This window comes from Dermacentor variabilis, chromosome 11 (genome assembly GCF_050947875.1).
Source record: "Dermacentor variabilis isolate Ectoservices chromosome 11, ASM5094787v1, whole genome shotgun sequence".
Taxonomy (NCBI): domain Eukaryota; kingdom Metazoa; phylum Arthropoda; class Arachnida; order Ixodida; family Ixodidae; genus Dermacentor; species Dermacentor variabilis.
Window position 1 is genome coordinate 81,482,863 of NC_134578.1, and position 26,468 is coordinate 81,509,330.

Here is a 26,468-nt window from a genome sequence, read left to right on the forward strand (position 1 = left end):
AACATTCCTGCCTTTCTCCGTTCCATTTCTCTCTTTCCCTGCTCTAATAGACTACAGTTCATCTGCTCTAATCCTTACGTGACCAGTCCACCTCCACTAGTTTATTTTGATGCTGTCTAGAACATCACCTACTTCTGTTTGTTCTTTAATTCAGAGTGCCATCGCCCCACCTTCTTGACTCGTTATATAACATCAGCCATTTAATGCTCCATCATTTATAGCAGAGTCCGCAATTTCTTCTCCTGTGTTATCCTGTAAGTTTCAGCCCCAAAGGATAGCCCCTGTAGAATGCGCAGGTAGTACACTTTTCTCTTTCCAATGATAACAGTAAGCTGCCAATTATGCATGACTTGATAGTATTACCTGTTATATGCACTCGGCCCATTCAGTGACTTCCTTAATGTGATCCGGGTCTCCTGTAACTACTTGGCTTTGCTGAACATACTCTTGAAAACCGTGAATACCCAATTGAACATGGAATATGTCACATCATCTTAACGAAAGCAGATCTTTTAGGCTTTCTTCGTTCACTCCAATGGAAGACTGTCGGGTGTCAGTATGCCTTCAGATGCCCTGACTACTACTAGGAAATACTATCTCAGTGGTTGGGTCAAATGATGCTCTTGTTATTATTTGCAGAAGGTCTCTCTGGAACAGGTGCGACAATTCACTCTGGGCAGATGTGCTACACTTTTCATACTTTTCCTTCTTCATTCCCTTTGGGCCCCCTCCACTATCTTTAGTGCACAGAAATTATTTTGCTGGTAGCCACCTACACATGTTGTTATCTCTACCCTGTCCCGTTTTTGAAGCTGTTTAAAGGCGCCATAAAAAAATTGATTAAACTCTCACCTCTCCACCGTTACCAGACGGCAGCACAGAGGGCGGTGTAAGAGAGACAACACCAACAGGGGGCACTGTTGTCGTGATTTTCGGCCACCTGGTGATGTCCTGCGGCTCCGGATACATGGACAGCATGCCACCCCAGGTAGATGCCGCCTGCAGGTTCTTCCATGCTGCCAGGCGCTGGGCCAGCACAGTGCCTCGAGGCTCAAAGCCCTGCCCAGAAAGAAGGCACAAGATTTCAGGCAACGGCATCCCAAAGTTTTCACACTTAACGGCACCCATTAATTCAGACTTACCGACGCCAACTAATGGTCACACTACGCACACCTGCCGACGGTCATGCCTGTCCACAATCACATCCCCTCAAGCTCACCAGCACCCATTCCTGTTATTACCCTGTTCCTGTTACCCTGTTCCTGTTACACCCATTCCTGTTATTACAAGTGTGGCGAAAGTATCAGCAGAGAGAGAGAGTGAGGGAGAGAGAAGGAAATGAGCTAGGAAAGGCAGGAGGTTAACTGAAAGAGATTCTGGTTTGCCACCCTGCACTGGGGGAAGGCAAAGGGCAAATGAAAGACTGAGAGAATAGTGGAGAGATAGAACGAAGTATCATTAAGTGTATCCATGAGTACGCACGCTGACCTGTGTTTCCGTGGCACGGTTTACGCAGCTCCTGCTCGCCTTAGCGGGAGGAGCATAAGTGGGTAAGAAAGAATTAAGGGGAGTACTGGGCAAGGCAAGTGAAAATGTTGAAACGCAAAGGATTAGTTGTGATCATTGTCAACCTACTCTACGCTCACTACAAGATGAAGGCCTCTCCCAGTGATCTCCAATTACATCTGCCTTATACCAGCTGACCCCATGCTATCCCTGCGAGTTCCCCCCCCCCCCCATTTCATCACGCCACCAAGTTTCCTGTTGTCCTTGACTGCACTTCCCTTCTCTCGGCACCCATTCTGCAACTGTAACAGACCCCCACGTTATCTGTGCTATGCGTTGCATGGCTTGCCCAGCTCCATTTTCCCCCATATAGTTCCCTAGTATTAGTTGTAATACTGTGACTCAAACCTTTAGCTCCTGTGAAACACCACAGGAAAGCAGTAACGAAGCGAGGAAAAAAAAAATATTATGCAGATCCAACCCATATGTTAGAATCTACAGAAACGAAATGCTATTTGCCAATTTCATTCCTGCATCTTTGGTGCAACAGAAACTCGTGCGTGCATGTGTTCTCGTGTATGTGTGCTATGCAATGTGACAAACCTTTCATAGGTTGCATTTCTTAATTTCTTCGTATTTATTTTAAATGTACCAGCCGCTTCTTAGCCACTCCCTCATTGCGGGTATGTGCCATAATAGAGAGTTTTAGAACAATGTCAAAAAAAGTTTGGGGCCACAAAGAGCTTTGCAGGTGTTAGCATTGGGGCACACACGAGTGAAGAGTTTTAGAATAGGGCTTTGCATTTGCAGAAAGCATCTTGCGGTTGTAGCACCACTACGGCATCAAAGAAAACCTATTAGAAATAATAAAATAAAATATACCATCTTATGATAAGAATAGTTATTTTGACATTCGTGTTTCGGCATTTAATTACAATTTAGAATGTGATTCTATTAGCAGCAAGCAATTAGTTGCACTTTGTTTTGAGTAACCAACTTTACGGGCCTTCACCAGCAAAGTTAAGCCATGTTAGGCCTATGAGCCATAGAATGTACAATCGAATTTGGAACCAGCGGCGTCTAATGAATCGATCTTCATTGCACAACTTCGCTGAGTGAATGTAATAACCACAGTCACTTCTCCTAGCTTGCGAACTTCACTCATTACCGCGAATCGAGCCCAGTCTGGGCTGATGGGTGCCGCCATGTTTGTTGATGGAAATCAGTGAAATAGCCTGTCCAACATAAAACCCAAGCGCAGTTTGTGTCTCGTCCATGCGCAGCGGCTTCGATGCTATTTTTTTGGGGCCCCTGTTCTGAAGCTCTCTAATGTGGAAATCTTGATCATATTCAACATGCAGCAATCATGTTAAAGAGCTAGTTGGTGTTGGCCCAATATGTACCTCCTGCTTCTTGGCCAAATGCCCAATTGTGGGCATTTGCCATTGCCCCATTCACTTCATGGCCAACCACCCATTGTGATATATGTGCCATAGCATTGAAATCATAATCGTCATCAACATGCAGCGATCATCTTAGAGATATTTGGCATTGTCACAATATGTACCGCCCGATTCTTGGCCAATGCACCATTGTCGGTATGTGCAATAGTATGAAAATCATCGTCATAATCAACACATGGGCGCACCTTGGCTGATTGCCTGTCACGGGTATGTGCCATAGTATGGAAGTCATCATAATCGGCACGTGGCAACGATCTGACAGTTGTACTTGGTGTTGGCACAAGAGAAATGTACATGCGGTGGTGACCTAATGGCTAGAGCATCGGGCTGCTACAGACGGGCTCTTCCTTCTTTTTTTTTTTTTAGAGTGAGGAGGAATTTACTCAATGAGAACCCAACTAGCGACCGATCGACTGACAAACAGACCCAGGCGAAACCATGGAATTGTAGGCAAGGAATGCTTCGCTTTAAAAACTGATGAAGCTCTTTATATTCACCCATGCTTGAGGATAGCAGGGCAAAAGTGGGATGGAAGGTGCGCAGCATGTTTTGCATCTCGCTTGAAATGCGTCCTCATCGTTAGCCTTCCCTATATGTGTTGCGATGGGCATCAGTCTCTGACATGCTTAATAACTGCCGCTGGGCAGAGCAACTAACGGAAGCTTTTGCAAGGCTAGGTTGCTCCGCCTCCTTGATCAATGTTCTGAACACTCAGAATTTACCCTCACCACAGTGATTGTCTCATTATTGCGGTGATCACTAACACAAGCAGCAGGTATGAAAACATTCTTAGATAAGAAGGACGTTTTGTGAATACAGGCAGTGTTTCGAACAAATAGTAGCCACTGTTCGTTTTCCAACACTTCTGGAAAATTTTACGGGCCATACATGAATGTTCTCAGATCTCGGAAGAACCTTTTTGTCATTCACTCATTCTAAACGGGAGGGTTCGTAGAAGCTTGTTTGATTACAGCACTTCAAGGGTCCTGTCCCTATAAAGTGAGCCTTAGCTTCAACTCGCAAAGTGCAAAGGCTTTTATAAGTAGGATTTCCCGAGGGTGTTAGAAGCAATGGCGTTGAAACCTTGCTTCCCACTTTCACACAGGGACACACAGCTAGCTGTAAGTAAACAGCATTGCAAAGTGACCAACTAGAGCGTCACCATTGTCTCATAGATCCATAAAGTATTCCACAATTTGAAGAAGACTGTTCAGAAGGCAATTGTCACGCTTTGGTTTGTTAGTCTTAATAAATTACTCGGGCTTAGCAGAAGCACCATCCAAGGCAGTAAAAGAACAAAACGTTACGAGAAGAAGTACGCCCAAGCCTATGTGACAAGCCCCAAGGAAGTCGCATACGACATTTGCTTCTTTGCTGCCAATTAATTCAGTTCATTGAAAATTTAGATCCACCACATTTTACACATCTTCAGAATCATGAAAAGCATACTGCTGCAAAATCAATTAAGTATATTCAATTCAGTGAGTTTTGTCAGCTTTACAGATTGCAGACTCCATGCGAGAACATCAACTATTTCAAGTTTAGCATACACAGAAAGCATCTATGCAGCCACTTGAGAAACATGCCTTATCTAGAACGCTGTAAAATACAATGCAAGAAGTAAACCTGCAACATGACCACATACTGACAGAGAGATTGAACACTCAGCTGTCAACTTTCCAACTTGTTTAACTAAAACGTCTTAAACATTTTATTCAATGTTGCAGCAAGGGTCTCATCAGGATGGTTTCAATATGTACAATGAACATATTAAAGGTCCTGATTATTATCATCAGGGCCCACTGTGCCTGAGGAGCTATCATGTGGCTGCTGCCACATGGGCCAAGTGGGCCAGTTAAGTTGGCTCACACAATCAGCCTTGTATGCACTGAACGCAACCACTTTAGAACCCAAGAGCCACATGCACGACACTAGTACAGATTGTTTTCTTTCGCAGCCGGCAGTCGTTTGTGTTCTTGAAAAGGCGCCACTCTTCGAGACAGGGACCTCCGCGGTGCCCAAGATATCTGGACACTTTGCATACAAGCGCGTGTAACTAAAGGCCAAGCAGCCGCCTTGCCACGTGCATGTCGTTCAATGACATATAGGTGCGTCCTTGACAGGGGCGGCGGCATTCCCGTGGCGGTGGGGGAGATGGTGTTTACGACGTCGAGCATACGTGTGTAATGGGAGACCTGGCGGCCGCATTGCGTGAGGGTGCGATTCTGTGGCATGCCCAGGGTTAGTGGCTCGCGGGGCGATTTATGTGTTCGTGAGGCATGCCAGCGCACCGGGCCGGCTGCAGCGAGGCGTGTGGACCCCCGAGCAAGAGGGCCATGTGGCATTCGCTTAAGTGATGTTGATCTGTGCGTTCCAAAAACACGACTAGTAAAGGGGGGCGGTCACAGCATGTATTGTTGATGGCCCCGCCTACATTAAATTAAACCAATTAGTAGAATGTGAGCAAGGAGGCCTAAAATAAGGGTACCGCCCCAATTCGTAAGAGTATTTGGAAGAGTGCGTAAGAGCGGGAGCGAGCCGATAACCGGCCGCCGCTGGCAGATGTATGCAACTTTTGCCTTAATCAGCCTGTGTATATCTAAGTTGGCCTCCCTGAGTGCAAAATGTAGCCAGATGGCAGCGATGACTTCTTGAAGAATTGTCTGCCTGGAAGACCTGGAGGAGAAGAAACTTAACTGGGCCATTGTATTAACGATAGAATATGTGAGCATGCAAACTCACTTAAATGCATGCCTTGTAGCTACTTGTCTAGCCACTTGCACACATGTAAATGCACTTCAAACGTTGAATGATGCATCATCTTGAAATGTTATTGGGGACAAAATTAAAGAGTGAGCTTGCCAGTGAGCCCTTTGTACCCTTGCTCATGAAGATGTTGTATAAGTTGAATGTGATTTGTAAGCGTGTCCCGCTCTCTTGTACTTGGTGATGCCCTATACATATGTAGCTTTTCATTATGAGTAGGCATTGTGGATGCTATTCAGTGCTAGTGTCTGTCACTTCCTCTTGTCTCATTGTTAAGCGCTGCTTATTCGAGCAAATATGTGAAGCATCAAACAGCCGCTGACCCGCACCGATCGCTAATGCACGCAAAGAGCCTCATAGATAGACAAGCTGCACGCGTTTAAACAGAGAAGCACGAGGCACAGTAGTGGACACAAACAAATAATGGGACTCTAGTGATTTCTCCAGCACTGAACTAATTTACCAAGAGGATGAGGCTTCCCTTTCTCACCTAGAATTTATTATTTCAGGTGTCCCCAAGAAGCGTGAAGCCCCGTCTTGTTTGTGCTGTATGGAGTCATAATAACGTGAGAGCAATTATCTGGCCATTTGGCCGCAGGTCATGGCCAAGTAGCCAAGACACTCGAGAACGTGATTTGGTAGGTGGCAGAGTTGAGATCCAGCTGCTGGTGCATAGTGCGGTCTGAGGTTCTCACCGAGTGCGCATCACATCATTAATTTCTACAGCGAATGGAATCTGCATGACGTTCGCTTCAACAGGAGAAAAAGACGTAGTTTCACCTAAAGGGCAATAGGATTGACAGTGATAGCAAGGTACAGCATCGTAATCGGACTCCTCGCACAGTGTTCTAACTGTACACGGGTGCAACTCGTTGGCGTGACACGACACTCAAAACTTAACCCCTGCTGCGTGGAAGGAACGGTGCCCTGTCAAGTGCCGGGTGTCTCACAATGCTGGTGCAGTGAGCACTGCCCGTGGCATTTCGGGCACCACACCTCGACGATGCGTGTGATGAGACTGAAGGGAAACCGTCGGTGCTTGTCAGCGCTTAGTGAAATGTTAGGTAACGTCAGCTTGACATTTATCATGTGTTCCAGTTATAGAACAGTGCGTATGCACAGCAGCTCAACAGGAACGCCAGTGTCCTTATATTGATGCGCATGGTATGCTCACGCCAGCAGCAAGGCGGAACGCTGCCCTGCTCGGCCACCGAGCATAACGTTGATGGTGTGTTGACTTTGCTTTGTCTTTTTTGCAGCCAAATGCACTCCATGTCTCCGGAGTCCCTCCAAGCACCCACACACAAGCAGCATCTGTCAAGACAGCATGACAAAAGCACTGCTGATGGCATTTTTGCACGTTGAGAGTCTGTATTTTCTACTTCTGCTACTGCAATAAGATATATCCGGTTTTAACTGGAAATCTGGCGTTTCATTTCATATTGGCAAGCTGAACGCCTCTAACCGCAGCAGCTCTTGCCTCTTCCCCTGTTAATATGATGTACTACACTTAACCTTTATTATTTTGGCACCTCTCATGGTGTCAGGCCAATACTCCTCAAAGGAGTATCGACACATAATTTCAAATTTGTATGAGCTCTCCCACACATTCATTACACATAAAAGGACAGTGCTCAGCCAATGTGGAAGTTGGGAAACACTTAAGAGATATCTTAATCTGATATTAAAGTTGGTCTCAATATGGCAGGCCTGGCGTCAACATACCGTAATGTGACGGCACAGAGTGAAATTTACCGGTGTCGTGCAGTAATAAGATTAGGTACGATGATGGTCTTAAGAAAGATAAAAGTGCGCATTGCTTCTAGCCGACTTCACATGTGGCAGCCTCAGCTACTGCAGGAATGAAGCAACCAAGTGTACCACGATGTCATGATGTGCCCGTCTTACGAGTACCAAAACCAAACCTGGTTCATGGAAGCTAGTACTACAACAGTGAATTATTTAGAGTGCCCCGACACCTGGAAGTATTCTTTCTAGGATTTAGTGGTTTTTTAACCTTCGTGTAAAGGAGAAAAGAAAATGGCAGGTTGAAAAATGTAATCTCAATTCTCCTTTTAATTTCTTTCCCCTCGGTGCTGCTTTACATCTTTTCACAACTTTACACTGCAACATGTGCCCTAAAAAGCAATTGCTGCGCTTGGTGTTAGCACTTCGTCAAGTTGGCTGGAGCACACGGTTCTAGACGGGAATTTGATGTTTGAAATTAGTTGCAGTGTGCCCTCCATGATTTTCACACTCGTTAATGTACTGTCATCATTATGAAATGGTATTACGAGAAAGCTACGTTGCTGTAACAGCCTCTGATACAACCCTTTAACGACAGCACCTGTAAATACCTCCAAAAATTTTTATTTTCAATCAATGAAAATAAATGTTTAGCACAATCTTGTCCAGCAATAGGGGGGAGACCTCGGGCAGAAAATTGGAAGTGGGCCTCACCCCAGGCCACCATAAGGCTTTGTTTGGAATTTGAACAGACAGCTCTCGTTATATGTGAAGCCTAGGTGTGCATTTCATTGGCTTCTTACAGCACGTGTGCGACACCCTTCAGCTGGATATCTTGCGTCACTCTGTCTCTTCCGATTGCTTTCAAAAGAAAGCGAGTCGCGTGCCTAGTTCTTCGTTGTCCTATATTTCTACTCTAAACCAACAAATGACGCTTGCTGCTTGTCATTCAGTAATGCCCGAGGAGATGTAGCCAGAAAAACCGTACTGAAACTGGACAAGAAAGAAATTCTGGTACGTTTCCTGCAGGCAACACTCATCAACAAAAGGTCACAAGGCCTCATCAGACATATTGGTTATAGATTGGAAGTTATGAAGGCCATCTGTGAAGCATTCTATAATGCAAGGATCTTTCAAATTGGTTGATTATTTTGATCTTGGGGAAACTGAAATATCACTTTGCAGTGCTGCCATGGGATGAGTTTCCCTGCTAACATATAACATAGACTCTCTCTCCCTCGGCTTCAACTAGCATCTTCAAGCTATGATCCTTCCCTACCATCTACCATACGGGAGCCAAGCAACTGCAACTCATTGATACGGAGAGCTCCGTATAAATTTTTTCATAGCGAAGCTTTCTTTGCTTTTTCTTTCGACTTTCCTACTGTTGCTGTTGCTGCTGTCTGGCAGACAGTGTCGTGGGGTGGTTCAGAGCGTGACAGAGAAGAGACGCGAGGACCGCACCGCGTCTAACGTGCATAATACCCTCTGGAGCTCCCGGGTAGTCGCCCCGTTAGCCTCTGGACAGCTGTAATTATCAGTGATCCCCCGCAAGCGCTTAGCTTCCTACCAATGTGCAAGTCCAGAGGGAAACTAGATAGAATGGAAGACAGGAGGAGGAGAGGAGGTAGGAATGGGTAGAACCGACGCGGTTCTGAAACAGCCTTGCGACTCTTCGCTCGCAGTTCCCGTACAAATACAGGGGGGGGGGGGGGGGAGGTAAGGGATAGGGAAAAAATGATGCGAGAAGGCAAGGAAACGATGGATAAACTTATTCAAGGTATGGCGTGTTTCTGCTATTTCAGGAAAATAAAACCATGCAAATATGTCTAACAGACAACTTTTGCAGGGCGGGCCGAAGCAGAGCTGCATTAATTAAAGCGCACCGCAGAGTCTAGGCGATACAACGGAAGCGGTCGCACGTCAAATCAACACGTCTATGCCCGCCACAATAGCCCTATGGCTACGGCATGGCTCGAGGTTGCAAATTTAAGCGAGGTAGCCGCACTTCAACGGGGCCGAAATAAAAAGCGCTAACGTACTTTGATTTAGGGACACGTTAAAGAACACCACAGTGTCAAAATTAATTCAGAGTGCACCACTATGGCCTGCCTTATTATCCGATTGTGGTTTGGAAGTGCATCCCCATAATGCAATTCAAATGTAATGCTTCTGCCATGATGCAATGTACCTCGTGAGACTACGACAATGCTCGACCCCCTCACAGGTTATGAAATATTGCGCACAACGCCTCAAGCAAACACCTCTCCGTTTGTGTTTTGTGTACTACGGAGACCAGCAGTGGTGCACGCAAGGTAACGTTTAACATCAACTCACCACTCTTGTGTTGGAGAAAACGTTGAAGAAATTAAACATTCACCATCAGCATCACCACTAATTATCGTCAATCAAAGCAAGCAGCACAGAAAGCTTTGCTCACATCCATTCCCACAGTGCGCGGGATCTGCCTTACTTTTTATTCTCTTCCTTTATTGCCGAGGGGTGCCCTCCCAGTGGCAGGTTTTACGCATTCTGCATTAGATGATTCACCAGTCATCCGCCACAAGTTGCAACATTGCAGGCAGCACATATTACATAGATTACATTACATGCATTACATGCGCGTGAACTTGCTTCTCTGGCAGGCAGAGGGGACGCCTTCGAGAGAATGAACACACCAGCTTTCATTTGAAACTTTCATTTTCGTGCCATGCAGCCATTCAATAATTTGCAAACATGACTGCCGGAATGCAATATACCTGCCTCACTTGTTTGTTGGCAATGCCGAAAACTGGTGAAGGGTTCTTTAAAGGGCAACTCCAGTGATTTTTTTATGTCCACTCACCTTCATAAAATTTTGAAGAAATGTTCTCTTATACACTCTGCTTATCTGTGCCAAACAATATGGCTGCAAGTCGTTAAGTATTACTGAAAATTAATTTTAAAGATTGGTTGCGTGTTCCCGAGTCGTTCCACAAATATACGACTTTGTACTGGCCACCCTGTGTTAGTGACGTCACAGACTACACCGTCACTTTGCCCAGAAATGACAAAGCAGTCTCCTTTTCCTTCTGAAACAACAGCCAACAATCATCGTTTTGACAGACGTGATAACTGGCGTTTCTCTTCGTCTTGCCGCAGCACAATGCGTTGAGCTTAGGCACGTCAGCTGCTGTCTAGTTCGAAAGAACTGTGAAAGCTCCCTGTGCGGTCAGGAGATATCAGCTTCAGTTTTTCGGCGTTAGCACCACGTGTACAGCGTGCTTAGCACGGGTTCTGTGTTTGCACATTACAGTAGTGTAGGATATGACGTCATCGACTCATCGTGACATCCCATAAAGCAGCTGCCCATTTCAGTACCCGATTTATTGGGTATTTAAAATTACTGGAGAGCTTCTAAGCAAACTGAAGCCCCCTACCGGTGACAACGTGAAATGCTGAATTTCATATAGGCAATGTGTACGCAATTCTGCATGCAAAGAGGACACATCAAAAGCAAAACAAGTGACGAATATATTTAAAATGTGTACCATACATTTTGAAACACCTCAGATGTAACTTGTGCTGGAAGTTTCAATAAAATGCAAGAAGTGGTTTAGCAAGATGAGTTACCAGGCAGACAGCTGGGTGTTTGCTCTCGATGTCAGTGTGTCATCATGTAGCGGGTTCAAGTCTTTCAAGGTTTTTCGTGATGCTGGGAAACTACTGGAACAGAAATATCCCACATCTTTAATTAGTTTATTTCCTGTATTATTGCAAAAAGCCGCGACTGTTGCTCCAATGAGGCATCGCTGAGGTCCCATGCGCTTTTACACCCTTAAGACTTAAATGCGAATGTAACCAGTAAATCTTGCATGGAATTTGAATAAATCACAATGCCCTTTTCTACTGTTTTGTTACCGCATGCTATGGTTTTTGCCTAACTGCAACACAGCAACGGTGATCAAAATACAAATAATGGCAAAAGAGCGCATCACGGACACAGCATGAAAAATGCTGCTCCCTCCACGCAACCTCTGGGACTTGACTATGCAAAATCTTGACGAAAAATTGTGCACACTGCTCCTTTTCTTAGATGTAGTTTGGTAGGACAGCAAAAAATGTGACAAGCTACGATGACAGGCCACATAAGCCTTGAAATTTATCACTTCAATAGTTCATACATTAAACAAAATTATACCTATGTTGCCATGGAATTACCATAAAACTATTATACTTTCTTTTCTACAAATAAATGTGGCACTTCCTCAGACGCTAGACACGAGTTGGCGCGATATACGCCATCTGTCACAAACAGATCAACGCAATTTCAACTTGCCAAACAACCATAAATCTACAAAGCAAAGCCATTACAACTGCCACAGGGGCAATCTGAACGCTTGCCTGCCTTATTGCTGGTGTCATACCTTACGAAACACTTTTTTATAAATTTAAACAAGGCAAGAGCCCAGTGATGGTTCCTTAGAACAAAATGCCCAGCTGTAGCAACAGTGTCAGGCAAAACTGCTACGATAGAAAAGAGCAGCTGAAGAGACGAGAAATATGCAGCTCTGGCAACATTGGCATCAAAAGCTGGCACACATTTGACAGCTGCCAGATGCCGACAGGCATAGAGAGAGAGAGAAAAAAAAAAGAAATATTGGAACACTGTCATTTGCCCAAAGAACTTGTTGAAGAAAGAATTCTCTTTAATGACCTCCTGTTTTATACAATTACAGTATCCCCAACGAACGACTCAAAAAACCAAAAATGAGCAGGATGTGCATAGGAAAAAAAGACAAAAAAAGACGCCAGTAGTGCAACCTAGAAAACAATCATCTCAAATCGCTAATGGAACAATGCTTCGTTGCTGGAAAACACATTGGTGAATTTTTTTTTTTTTTTTATCGCGATACAGACTCGATGAATGGCGACCGAAAAGGATGGCGCAATTTTTTGTTATGCCAACACAATACGGTTGCAACAACGTGAGCAGTACAGCAACGGTTTAAAAAAAAAGGGGGGGGGGGGGGAGGAAGCTTGCGTGATCGGACGCCTGCGCTCCAATATGACGGCTTCAAGAAAGCACAACAAAGATTGCCGACGCCTTATCTCACACACGGTGAAGGCCATGCGGTTACAATTAGCGATAACCAATGCATAACAAACCAAAAAATGACACTTTCTTGCCGGTCGTGGTTACGGCGCAGGAAAACGGTTTTTTTTTTCCTCACATAGCGTCCGGCACCTCAGGTTGTAAAAGAAGGCTTAGAAAAAAAAAGAAACACGAACACACGCACACGACGTATCGCTGGGGTACGGAACCAAATGAAAAAATAAAATGGGGATAACAGGAGTTGGAGGCTGTAGGTACGAATTGTTCCGGAAGAGCCACCGTCCAGGCCGCCAAAATAAAAAAAAAAGAAATACGGGGCGCTGGACGCAAAAGTGGTTGGTTGCCGTTGGCGGGCACTCGCTAAGCCTTGGCCGCTTTCTCGGACGACTCGTCGTCGCGTCCGCCGCAAGTGTCCCAAGTGAGACGCTCCTCGTAGAACCGAATCACCACCTGCGGGCAGCGCACGTTGGCCACCCGCGCAGGCACGATGTCGGCCTCGTCGCAGTCCTTCCACTTGATGAGGAACATCAGTTCGCCGGATGAATCCGTGGCGCCGATGATGCGGTCCGGGTCGAGGCCGCGGTCAAAACCACGTGGTTTTGCGTCACCGCCGTCCTGTTTTTTCTTCTTGCGGCTCGGAGCGTCGGCGTCGTCCTTCATCTTGGCCGCCGACGGCTGCAGCGACTCGGCCTTCTGCTTCCGCTTCTCTTCGAACTGCGCGATCAGGCCCGGGCAGTCGAGGTTCTCCTCGGGCTCCCAGGTGTTTTCGCTGTCACCGTAACCCTTCCACTTGAGCAGGTACTCGACTTTGCCTTGCCGCACGCGCCGGTCCAGTATCTTCTCGACGATGAATTCCTCCGGTTCGGCCGGCGTGCCGTCCTTGTGCGTTCGTTTCTTGTCGGACCTCTTGCCGGTTTGTTCCATTTGTGGTGGGGGCGCCCGGGAAAAGTAGCGTTGCGCGCCGAGCGCGGGTTTAGGGCCGCACACGCCGCCCCAGTGACGCTGACGAAGACGACCGGGTGGCACGCGCTACTGAAAAGGCACGCGCGCCATGCAAACCGAGCCCCACAAAGCTAGAGGTCGAACGTCCGCGCTGGCAACAAAACAACAGGATAAAAGCGCGCTACGCAAGCTACTGCTGCCGCCGGTCAAACGCAAGACGCGCTAAGCCTACATCCAAAGCCAAACGGCTGAATGCTGCGGCGCTGTCTATTGGCCGAGCACTCGCCGCGACCCAGGCAAATCCGGTTTCGCGCTCGAGCGGCGGCGCGTTCGCTTCGACCGCCTCTCTTGCGGCTGCGAACGAAAATGGAGGCGCCAGAAAACGAACGATGAACCGATCGTGACGTAAAGCACACGTCAGTGCAGGGTCGAAATCAACGTCATGCGCGAATCGAGCGCACTGCCGCGCGGATTGTTTCGCGCGATCGACGACAGAGGCCGCCACACTTCTACTGTCCTGGAGGTTGTTGACTTGCGACCTTTTGCTGGTCGCTTCCAGCAGAAAAAAGAAGCAAAATAAATAGATAAATAAAAGCAAGTACAGTAAAGGCCACGAAGAGGCTTCTAACGCACGAATAAAGCTGTTTGCAAGCCGGGACGATGAAGCGGTCTTTTTTTTTTTAGCCTTCTTTTTTTGTTGTTGCAGCTCTCAAACGGGGCAGCAATAATATTCGCGGGCGTAGGTAAGCACTGCTTACGCGGCGCAAAACAATTAGAAATCGGAAGACAATCACAAAACTAGGAAGCACAGGAATCAAGGCCGAAGTAATTTTTGTTTCGTCATGTTTCACGAGGGCAAATAACCGTCAACTCCTTCGCTGCCGGACCCGTGCGCATTCAAGTGCTTCGAGCTCTACCACGGAAAAGATCGCAGTGGGAAGTGTGGGATCAGTGAACCATTTTCTGTGACGTCATCATTCAAACAATACATTTCCAAAAAAAAAAAAGAAGAAGAAGACATGGTCGATAGCGGCTCCCTTTTCTGATTCACCCTGCCGGACTTGTTCGCCATAATGCCATATTTGTTTGGTACTCGGTCGCCATCTACAATGACGTAGGAAAGAGCATTTCCTGAGTCATAGAGCTTCGGGATTTTAACAGCGGTTTGCAATTATGCAAATGTAATGTTTTCGGAGCGGGTTTTTCTTACACCTTACCGAGCGAAAACTTTCTGCACGTTTCAATGACTTAGAAGAGGCAGAACCACACCGCGGACAGAAGTCGAGTGGGAGACCGCAGCGAGCCAAGAAACAACAACGTGACATTTCAAGAAACGTTGAAGCGTGCCAGTAGTTTCAAAATGCCTCGCAAATGGCATCTGCGACGTCAGAAAAGTTCCATCCCAATGTGTGCCCATGTTATGGAAAATGGGCAAAAACGCAATATTTTGAAAGGTGCGACGAAAACGATGGTCATTTTCGGAGGAGGCAGCGCAGGGTCGGTTTCTGGTATCGCTGCAGGCGTCAATAGCCGGAATTATTTAACAAATGCTTTTTATTTGCTTGTTTTCCCAATGAGAGAGAGAGAGAGGGAAAACTTTATTGTCGCTCAATGGATTACCGAGCAGGTGGCCTCAGTCCAGCCATTACCAAAAGTGTCAGCGGAGTTTTGGCAATGGCGGCGATTTCCTACGGAAAAAGGGGTCGTGTTCCGACATCTTTCTACAGTAGCATACAACTTAAAAAAAAAAAAAAGAACAGGAGTTGGCAATCAAGGCACACGGACCGCGCCTACGTTACTCCTAAGTGCCACGAGCGGCCAGTCGTGCGGTAATTCTGCGTGCATTTGCGGGCTCCTTTCACGCTCGGAAAAAAAAAAAACTTTTATGTAGCACGTATTGAGTAACAGAAAGCTCTATCGGGAGTTTTTTATGTCACCCTACAATTTTGTCATTTCGCTGCCTCGTCCGCGCCGTGATGGTCGAGCAAAGTGCGACAGCAGCGCCACGATATGCGAGGATCGGTGGTGACTCCACGCAGTCACAGAAGTTTAAAAAGTGAACCTAGTCTGGTAAAGTAACGGTGGACCGCACGAGGTTGTGTTACTCCGCCAGCCAATCACAGAAGCAAACAAAATTGTCGTCGTCCTGAGCATAGAGTTTCCTACAAAAATTATTGTAGGAGGCTCTATGGTCCTGAGACCTTTTCAATATGGCGCCGTACTTGATACCTCCAGAACGTCTGCTCTTCTTGAAGAGTCTTCATCGTCGGAAGCGATTAGGTGTGCAACAGACATGGTCAAAGTGTACGCAGTTTGAGCGTTTTACTCTTTAAAAAATGACAACCGTTCCACTCTGTGAAGATGGAATGGCAGCGAAAGCCCTTTGCTTTTCTTTCGAGAGCCTTGACTGTCGTCAGCTTTCGCTGCCATTCCATCTTCACAGAGTGGAATGGTTGTCACCTTCTGCTTTGCGAGTCTGGCGTCGTTGCTCATTCGGAGGTGCCCGGGCTCGCGATTGTCGTTTTCGTTCAGCATCGCGGGAACGTTCTTCGTCGGTGATCGTTTCGAGTTTGCGCCGTTTACATTCTCCTTGCTGTTCCCTCTGGCGCTCATCGTACGCATGTTGTTCTTCGGGTGTACGAACTATTGGAGGCGAGGAGTTACGGAGTCGCCATCTGTCGGAAGCGCCTCCCTTGCGTAGTATGAGGGATCACGCCGCACGCTCCTCATAGGTTTGGCTTACGGCGCTTAATAAAAACGCCACGCGGCAGCCCTCCTGTACATTTCTGTAAGTACTCCAAAAACGAGGGAACTTTATTACTGTCGAAATAATCATCTTGGGCAGACTGAAAGCACAGAATCGTTTACAGACGCTATCTTTTTACTGAATACGTACAGTGACAGCCACTGCGCGCGTTCGCCGCGATGGAGTCTCCTGAACCGGCTTCTTGCGTGAAAGTTAGGCAATCGCTGAGCGTAAAGTATGTGAAATACGTTCTTATAGTGGACGGTCTGGTGTGTATTACCAAATGGCGCATAACAGAACGAAGCAGCAATGCATGCAACGATCGCACGGGTTCGCGGCGACCGACTGCGCGTCTGCATGCATGTCTACGCACAATGTTTCGCTTTCACTGAGAGCGTTTTCGCAACGTGCTGTGAGCTTTAGGCCGCAGCGTATGAGCATTTGACAGTCCACAAGCAACCATTGTTGCGTGGACGTTATCCGAACTTGTTCAAAAACAATTTTGTTTTAACAAGGGGCTTCGACGCCTACGAAGACTGGGATGAGCCGTCGCGACGATTCAATATCTATTTTTCTTCTAAATACTTGGACGTTTCAATATTATTTCTAAGGTTGCGTCGCACTGTATGCACTCAGCGGGTGATTTCGCGCTGCTTCTTTTTCGTAGTCCAGTGCGTTAATTCATAACACGATCATGACCATGTGTCATATGCCTTTGTTTAATGTGCTTCTGACCACTCCCTTTCCATTCCAGTGAACTTGCCAGTGTCTAACATCAACAAGTTCATGGACCAAACCGCCGTGACATTAGCCGGGCAGGGAGCGCGGGCGAACGTCGCAGTGCGCGTTTTCTGCTACTCATCGAACATCGCAGTCCCGGCGTCGTAGCAGAAATATTCCTCGCGTCTGTGCTTGCCGCATACCTGAGTTGTAGCCGACGGCTGTTTGCCGGTTCTAAATTTCACGAGCCAAGCTTCACGCAGCTTCTTGTCCTGCGGCTTCGTATGAATAAGGCTGACACCAGGCTCCGTTGCGTACGTCCGGCACTGCGGCACCGAGCATGTCTGGCCTGCACGCCTCCAAGGGCAGCCACTACCTATTATAGTGATTCTGAATGTTGTCAAGCAGACACCCAAGGCGGGAAAGCCTCACCACTTAGTCAGAACCGCAGCGCAGGTGGGACTTTAAACTTTCGTTTTCAGCTCGCTTCGGCGCTTCCGAAGCAGCCGACGCGGCCGCTGTGTCCACGTGATCCCTCATGCCACGTCACGCCGACGGTGGCGCCAGCTTTTCCAGTGGTGGAGCTCGTCCCCCAATACGTGTCCGCCCCATCGATAACGCAGCTGTCTTCAGCGCCGGTACCTCTCCTGCTTATATACTGCGATAGCCTTGACATCACTGTATTGTTTACGGCGAGCGTTCAAACCTGTTCTACACGTTGACATCTGCGACGCTGCAATGCACCCGTATGGGTTTGTTAGAAATTGCTGCCGGACACCGAAACAACTGGAAGATTAGTCATATGCAGCTTTCACTGTAAAAGTCCGCGGTACAATTCATCTCACTCTTGACCCCGTTTTACTCATGAAACTTCACTGCCAACTGAAGTGAAACTTGACAATAAATAGCTCAGCAAAACAGACGGTGGGCCAGTCGGTATTGCATGTAGTGTTGGTGTTGCATATAGCGCTGTGCTCTGTGTACCTTCTCTCGTGTTATGCGTTTCTTTGCGCTAAAAACTATTAACAATAAATAGCTGCAGCGAAGCAAACGTTTTATTTGAGTTCAATAAAGAATTAAGACTTTCAACGTTTCACTATCATAGACGAGTGAAAACGTACAAAATTGCGCGCTTATAATTTTACTTTTGTGGTTACCGCCTCATTTAGGAAACAGGGAAAGCTTAAAGTACGAACTATTTACAGCCTCGCGGAGGAACAGTGCCTGGCGGTTATGAGGGCGCGGGCGGGGCTACACTGCAGACTTCAGTTGTCTCCGACTATAGAGGGAAACACAGGACTGTTATCGCATTTACACATGAACGACGCGGCAATGGCGCACTGAATCCACGCAAATGACGGTAAGGCACTGGGAAGGCGAATCGCATCGATGCCAGGAGAGCGACGCAAAATGCTGGCGTGTCGCGTCAAGGGAGAGAGAGTGCGCCCTCCTCCGCTCACGTGCCGGCGAAACGCTCTCCCCAGGCACAGGTTTGGGCTTGTTTCGGACGACGGAGGATATTCGCCGCATATGTGAACGCTGCCGCGTAAGTACTGCTGTGACGCGCTAAGAAATTCGGTTCGACAACGTCGCGTTCGTGTGAACGTGGCCGGTGTTGCTTTACAGCTGTCCGTCTCCTTCGAGCTACAGGAACGGCAGGCGACCAAGGACAGGACTCAGTGGGATCGCGTTGCACCACGAAATTCCGTATGCACGCCCACCCAACGGCACCCTACAGTTTCGTGGCATCCACGCAGAGCTGTTGAAACTTCTGACTCACCCACCTTACAGCTAGTCTTGACTTGGCCGCGTGCGATTATTCCCTGTTCGATCCCTACAGTAAAACACTATACATGCGCGGTATAAGGGGCCTTCAAGCCAAGATGAAGCGGTCCAGCACTATAGCACACGATACTACGAGAGCAAGCTTGCGCTACTTGGAGAGAATGCAAAAGTGCGTATACAATACCTCTTGGCCAGTTTTTTTGAGATAATGTACAATGGTCCAAAAGACTGCATAGCATCTTCATATTTGACAATCTCAAAACTTGCCTGGTGAACCGTACAAATATATTACACACAACGGAAATGAGATCTATGGTACAACTTTCTCCACATAATGCGTGCGAACGCGACTGCTGCAGTAAACACAACACGCACACAAATTATGCAGATCCAACGCTCATGTTGGAATATATGTGAGGCGGATAACTACATGCCAAAGAAAGCTTCGCTTTTAATAAAGCAGCACGGGCAGCTGAAAGCGCTTGAAAACAGCTAAGTGGGGTGTCACGTTTTTTTATTACTGCAACTCTAGAGCAGCCACGAAGGAATGAAAGAAGCTGGGCCGGCCCCAAAATAAAGGCTCGACACTGGCAGTTGCACTGCGTGCGCATCCGCTGACAGGTATTTCGCGTGTAAGTGCCTCAAAAGCGTCGGCATATCGGCGGTGTTCCATTTTGTCAGCCAAGGACGCTGCTCTGCAGCATGTGACCGTAACGTCTGATACTTTGCGCAGGGGGACCGCTTGCGTATTATGTAACAAAGTGTGCTCAAGAGTGCACGAGGGTCCGCCAAAGGATGCCGCATGTGACTGTGTGCTGTCGTTTAACGCGGGATTGCCGTTTATTATTACTGCGACAGGGGGGCACTAGAAGTGCGGTTCAGCAAGCCGCTTGCGCCTTTTCGTCCCTTTCAGATTCGCGCTGACGTACAATAGATTCAACAAGCAATCGAAAGATTGAAAAAGAGTTTGCTGTGGTCATTGTCTCCCTAATAATAGTGCCCTCGCCATCGTGTCACCATTAGACAGGGGCTCAAAAAAAAAGGAGGGGGAGGGGCAACCCCTTTATTCATCCCCCCACGCACACACTTTAAACACTGTCATGATGTTGCAACGATGAAAACGTGAGTTAGTAGAGAGTTTTAGAATAGGGGCCCCAAACGTTTTGGGGCCCCAAAGAAATAGCGTCGAAGCCACTGCGCATGCGCAAGACGCAAACTCCGTTTGGGTTTTGCGTTGGGAACGCTATTTCACCGATTTAGCGGGAGCCCAAATAGCGGCCCCAAAAGCTTTGCGTCGGCAAACATGGCGGCACCCATCGAAGCGACGGCTCTAGCCTAGCACAAAATTCGGTTCGATTCGCGGTAACGCGTGAAGTTCGCAAGCTAGGAGAAGTGACTGCGGTTATCGCTTTCTCTCAACTAGCGTGTGTTATGAAGATTGACTCATTAGACGCCGCTGATTTTGAATTCGATTGTGGATTTTATGGCTCGTAGGCCTAACGCGGCTAAGCTTGGCTGGTGAAGGCTAGTAAAGTTGGTTTGCTCAAAACTAACCGCAACTATTTGTTTGCTGCTTACAGAATAACCTCTAAATTGTAATTAAACGCGAATACGCGCAAGTCAAAATTATTATTCCTATCATAAAATGGTATATTTTATTTAGTTATTTCTAATAGCTTTCCTTTGACGCCGTATTGGCGCTGTCAGCGCAAAACGCTATCCGCAAACGTAAAACCCTATTCTAAAACTCTTCACTCCTACGTGCCCCAACGCTAACAGCCGAAAAGCTCTTTGGGGCCCCAAACTATTGGGGCCCCAATTCTAAAACTCCCTAGTATTTTATTAGAGGCGGAGGTGGTGTGTGGGGGGGTGGAAATGAGCCACGGTGTGCTACTAAATTCTGTTCCGTTTTTGCTGTAGTAAGTCAGTCCTAAGAATGTCTGAATTTTATTATGCAATGCCATTGTTGTAGCCTTGTTCTGATGAACACGCCTTCGAAATGTATTGAATGTCACTTAAGAGCATCTTCGTTATGATGAACCCTGCCGCTGTTAATGCATACTTGCGTGCCTATCATCGAGACAACGGGTGCTCCTTCCTCGTTCTTCTGAAGTGGTTGCCTTTGTGCTGAGCTTCAGACATCCACTGACAGACAACCTTGACATCGTCACGTCAAGTCAACTCACCCAACTATATGTTTTGTGGAACCTTCGGCAGTTTTGTGAAACCTTGAAGGTTACACAAAGCTGCAGAACCCCTCCCGTGGGTCGAACAGAGGAATTCGGTGGCGCACAGCACCAAGAATATGGTGACACACCAAGACACCAAAGAGCGCCGCTAAGTCTACTGTGTGCGGAGGACAATACGCCGCGTCCGCGACTCTTCGTCGCGGAATTTCCGAGATGAGCTCGACGAACCAGGCTTTGCGACTGAACACGCCACCGCCGACCTGGTCTGCCGTGAGCGGGGGAGTTCCCGAGGGAACGTATTTGGAGGCACCGTCCCACGCACCATTCCAGACGTAAGCCCCGAGTTCTGCGAAGGCCGTCTGACGTAGGTGGGGACCGTGAAACCTGTGCGGACGTGTGTGTGTGTAAGCCCTACCGCTAAAAGGCAGCTCGGGTACGACGACTGGTAGAACGTTTCCCTCACCTAGGGATCGAGGGAGGACGGAGTGTTTATAAGCAGCTGTTTGTCGCTGCTAGGGTAGCGCTCGTCAGCGTGCTCTGTTATCGTGCTCGTGAGCTGTGTGCTCGACAAGCAGTGTGTTTGGAGCTTCGTGGTCGCATGCTGTAGGCTTCGTCTTGCGGCTCCATTTGGGAGTCACGCTGGGCTGTCGAATTATCCCTTGTTCTAATGTAAAAACATGTAAATAAATCCTGCTCGCCTAGTTCTGTCCCCCCAAGTTCCTCCCTACGACCGACAACCCTTACAACAGCGCTGTTCCACGGTACTATGCAGAGAACTCTTTCTCTATTCCGCTAAAACTACAGAGAAAGACGGGCGCTCATTCTGACGCCTATCAGCGTGCGCTTGTTGAAAACTTATGCGGTATACTGCATAATACTGACTTTATGAACGCTCATCGCCGTCTGCATGCGCACATTCGAATGTACGCGCCTCCAGTGCTATCTCTTTCTCTCCATCTCTTAGCCCTACTTCCGCTACGTAGGGTAGCAAACCTAAAGTGCATCTGATTGACCTCCCTCTCTTTATCATCATTTCTCTCTCTTCGGCAGGAAACTATAATTTAACGGGCCGAATCATGCTGCAGTTAGCAGCGCCCCCGGCACAGCCCTCCTGCAAGCGGACGGCAGAAATCCCCGTGGCGCCATAGGGGAGACGTCATGCTCCAGTGGACGCGCCATCAATGCGCCTCTTGAGTTATTTCCGCAATAGTTACGGGGCTCTGTCTTCTGCAACACTCGAAGGCGACAGACTATTATGTAGAGTGCCCGACCAGAATTACGCTGGGCATCGTCAAGGTGGCGTATTCTCGGACGATCCCTTCACTGACTTTCGCATGACGTATGCTGCTCAACCAGCCAATTATAGCTCATCCGGTTTTGCACAGTCGGCCCATAAGCGCGCACTGAAATCGATGTCACCGAAAGTGACCGTCCGGAAATAGGTACCCAGTGCACGCGCATAGTTCGAAATTGTTCTCTCTCCTTCATCTTCATCCCCACGTTTAGGATCGCAAATTTGACAAAGTCTAGCTAGCTTCCACGCATTTTCCGTTCCCCTTTCCGTGCTCTCTCCCTCTCTTTCTCCATAATAATTAACTTTGGTGTCTAAAGCGCTACGTGGGCTGAAACTAATGCAATGCAGCTCCATCACGCAAGCCACCACCGGGATGAAAGTCACCGGAAAGACAAGAACCATCAATGCGCGAAGTATGGCGACGCGACAGACGACGTCTTGTCGATACGTCCTGAGCTTCTTTTTTTTTTTTTGGGGGGGGGGGGTCGTTGCAACAGACCCCTGCAGTACATGAGTCCTTTAATTTACCAGACGGCACATTACGACAGTTGCTGCAAGCTGGCGTCGCCTTCTCGCGGTCAATGAACCGCCTGGCTTGAAGGTATAGAGTACACCTACTCCGGTCTGCCTACGCATTCGAATTCAGCAGTTGCGAAGTACTGGGACTCTGAAACAATACTTCATTAGTCTTAACGACGAAGCACGTTGCGCAATGGACGATAAGCTTTGCTTGAAGAAAATGAGGCGGATCGATGATCTGTATTAAAGAAAGGCACAAAGAGAAGTTTTCGACGGTATCAGAGCTGAGATTCCGACAAAATGTGAGCGCAGTAGAAGCACGAACAGTGAGCTAAAAAGTGTTGGACGTTCTTCAGCAACTGACCTTCAATTTATTTACATTCACAGCAGGACGAAGGTCTTTTGAACTTTCTAAGTGATACTGGTTTAGACGATCGCCTATTGAACCTCTGAGACATGCAGTCAGTGCGAAATGTGTTTGCGCAATAACTTTTTGTGACAAGATTACTTTTTGCGTGGACAAGATTACACTTGCGTGTATTGCGTCTACAGTGCGCATCCGCATACTGGACGTGCGCATAGTAGCTCATTGTACCATAACATAATCACCCGCCACCTACCTTTCCCTGTACTTCCCACTTCCCCTTTCTCCAGTGAGGAGTAGCACGCTAGAGACACGCTCTCCAGGCCGACCTCTCCTCCTTTCTCTCCATTAAAATATGCTCCTCTCCCGGCAATCTCAGACTGCACCCTTGACTTGGCATCCGACACCATCACATACAGGGTGTTTCAGCGAATACTTTCAAAAATCCTCAAAGGTTGCCTGTGGCAGATACCATAATTGTCGTTCACGAGGTGGTCTACTCCAAGTGGCGGACACTACTTGGGCAAAAATTGAAATGCATAATTGACTAATTAACAAAAATTCACTCATGAAGTTTTTAACTAAAAACCTTAAGGCACATATTTCAGTTCAGAAATTCTACCCGTGGAGTTCGCAAGACAGAACCACTTGGAACGAATTCCCAGTATAACGTCAGTTTCAAGATATCAATTCATGAACTTTGTGGATAAATGCAGTTACTTTCTTAACAAAACGGCGTTTTATGCATTCAAGCACGAAGGTATTATCATTATTCTTTTTGTTATCCTGACACCACCCGATTCGTGTTCTATCCCTCATAGTGTGGTTGTGATATTTTTAAACGACATCATCATCGTAATCATCATTATGAAGCTTGTCATTGATAACATTGTGGACCACCACGACAGCCTGCTGCTGTCGCCATAAACGAATTCGGCGCCACAGGAATCACTAAGGTCTGCATATTTTTTCTTCCTGCTTTTTTTTTCACAATGCCAAGACGCACAGATGAATATAGGACTTAAGCTCACGACCATGTGACCTTTCTCACTGGCCCTGCTTACATGGGAAACGGAGGTCGCCTGATTCACCAGATATATGCTATACCCAAACGAGTTTTAGTTTTTTACATCTTTCTACAAACACGGCTGCTTGTCGTCCGAGCACACAACTTCTGACTAGCTCCCTATCGATGAGTGGCATGTTTTATGCAACAATTATTCGGAACTCCGTAGAACACAGCTTGGTTATCATGCGAAGTGCATGAGTAGAACTCATACGCCGTTGAGCCCGAGCTAGATTCGTTTCTCGTCCGCGTCCAGCTAATTGATTCTCCGCCCTCGAACAAAGTCTTACCGAAAATTTTCTCCGGATATTTGCAAGTCCGCTCAGCAGATTGGTAATTCGCAAAGGCCCAGTGGTGTCCGGTCGATAAACGCGCTCGGGAGACGCACGTATGCGGTTTCGTGTAGGGAGCACCACGCGTCGGACGTACATCGCTCAATTTGCATACCGCATGAATATGCGACGCCAACGCAATACTAACGTCGGCGAAGGAAATGTCCCGACACGATCCTACTAGTTCCCGCTTTCTTGTTTTGCTTCGTCATTCACTGCGCAACACGGAATGTTTCTTAGGCGATACACGTTCCACGTGTTCCGTCTTACAGCGAATGTCATGTGTCACATTACTGGCGTCATTCGTTCAGACTCGAGGAAAACAGAGAAACGAAACTGCGAAGTTACATCAGAGGCACTGCACAAAGGGGAAAAACCGCCTCACGTCACCACTCTAGGCTACCGCGGAGTGGGCTTGAACAGGGCACACGCCGTATAGCTGACAACACGGCTGTCACCATTCTGCACGAGGCGACGGGCGAGGAGGACACTGAGACATCCTGGTTGCATAAAATTAGCAGACTCAACCGTAGTTGGCATCTACGTAATGCGAAGCATCGCGCGAATCGTTGCAGAACGAGACACCAACGCGCGTCGAGCTGTCGAGGCCCTAATGGTCGCGAGATGCGCTTTGTCGTTTTCTTATTGCCTATTTCAATACATCTAATAAACAAACAAACGAACACACGAACGAACAAACGAACGAACGAACGAACGAACGAACGAACGAACGAACGAACGAACGAACGTATTCCTTGCCGCGCCCCCGCTCTGCTACTGCATCTAAACCTTCAGGCACATCAACGCTGACGAAGAATAGCACCGTAGCTTCTTCAGGCGGGGCCATTTTGGTTGACGCGGCCACTTGGCGAGAATCGCTGCAGCGCGAGGCGTCAACGGGCGTCGAATTGGTGGAGCCCTAGCGGCCCGAGACACGCTCTGTCGTTTTCCTATTGCCCAGAGTTTCAAGGCGCCGAGGAGAAAACGAACCGGCAAAACCAGCGCGACGCTCGTTCGAGTCACAGCGGCCAAAAGGACCCGACGTCGGAATGATTCGACGCTCGCTTTGCGCCGCGAATCAAGGCCACGCGTCGAAAGAGGAGACGCTCGCACAGGCTGATTCTCGACCAGTTATCTCAGAATTCCCATCACTGACTGCAGATGGCGGTAGTTGTCTGCTCGTTGACTCACGAAAACGACGAGATACATACACGCCACACAGAGAGACAAAAAAAAAAATCTCCCTTGACTGGGAGAACATAGCTTGGAATTAAAATGTCCATGGACAGTGTCGATCAATGCAAATGTACTGAGGACTTTACAGCTTACAACTTCACCATTCCTGACACTTAAGCGTTCGCTTCGGCTATCTCAATTACAGCTCAACTACCACAGGAGCTAGCTACAACCACCCACTGTTCATTTCTCCCAAGGATTGTTACTCTACCCCTGGAGTTGCAGAATACTGCATTTTTTTCATTGAGGAAGTTTTACTGATTTATAAATTGTGTCGTACCGATCGTCGCAGCCGAGCTTATGTAACACTTGCCTCGTCATTTACCGCAGCGACGTACTTGGCTTGGATGTCGGGCTCTGTGGAACTTTGTCACCGTTATTATGCGCCATGCATGTTTATGTTCACGTACATCTGACAAGTTCAAGTTTATTCAGTCACTGATTACCTAACGAAAACAGTACCTCATTATTATTATTATTACAGTCGGAGGTCTCAAAGGACAGCAACGCAGGGAAATAAAGAGGCCCACGCACGCACACATGGAACGTGCGCACGATCTTGGTCTTCATCGCGGGCGCGGGCAGCCTTTTCTGGGTTCTGCCACTTGTAACAGACATGGAGAACAACTTCCCTCTAAGCGCTGAGGGGCCGACTACATAGCTACCGTGCATAATCGACGAAAAAAAAAACGAAAAAAA

The 26,468-nt window shown here is 47.6% G+C and overlaps 2 protein-coding genes across 2 annotated transcripts in view; both read right to left on the bottom strand.

Moving 5' to 3' along the window:
- Positions 1–840: 840 nt before the first annotated feature.
- Positions 841–26,468, bottom strand: part of LOC142563351 (protein dispatched-like) — a 451,755-nt gene continuing 426,127 nt past the window's right edge. Inside the window, exon 7 of the mRNA XM_075673914.1 lies at positions 841–1,059. Coding sequence (XP_075530029.1) covers positions 841–1,059 — 219 coding nt within the window. The remainder of the gene's footprint in view (positions 1,060–26,468) is intronic.
- Positions 12,135–13,850, bottom strand: LOC142563715 (chromobox protein homolog 3-like). Its single transcript, XM_075674311.1, has one exon. It carries the CDS (start codon positions 13,498–13,500, stop codon positions 12,937–12,939), a length of 564 nt encoding a protein of 187 aa, XP_075530426.1. The 5' UTR covers positions 13,501–13,850; the 3' UTR covers positions 12,135–12,936.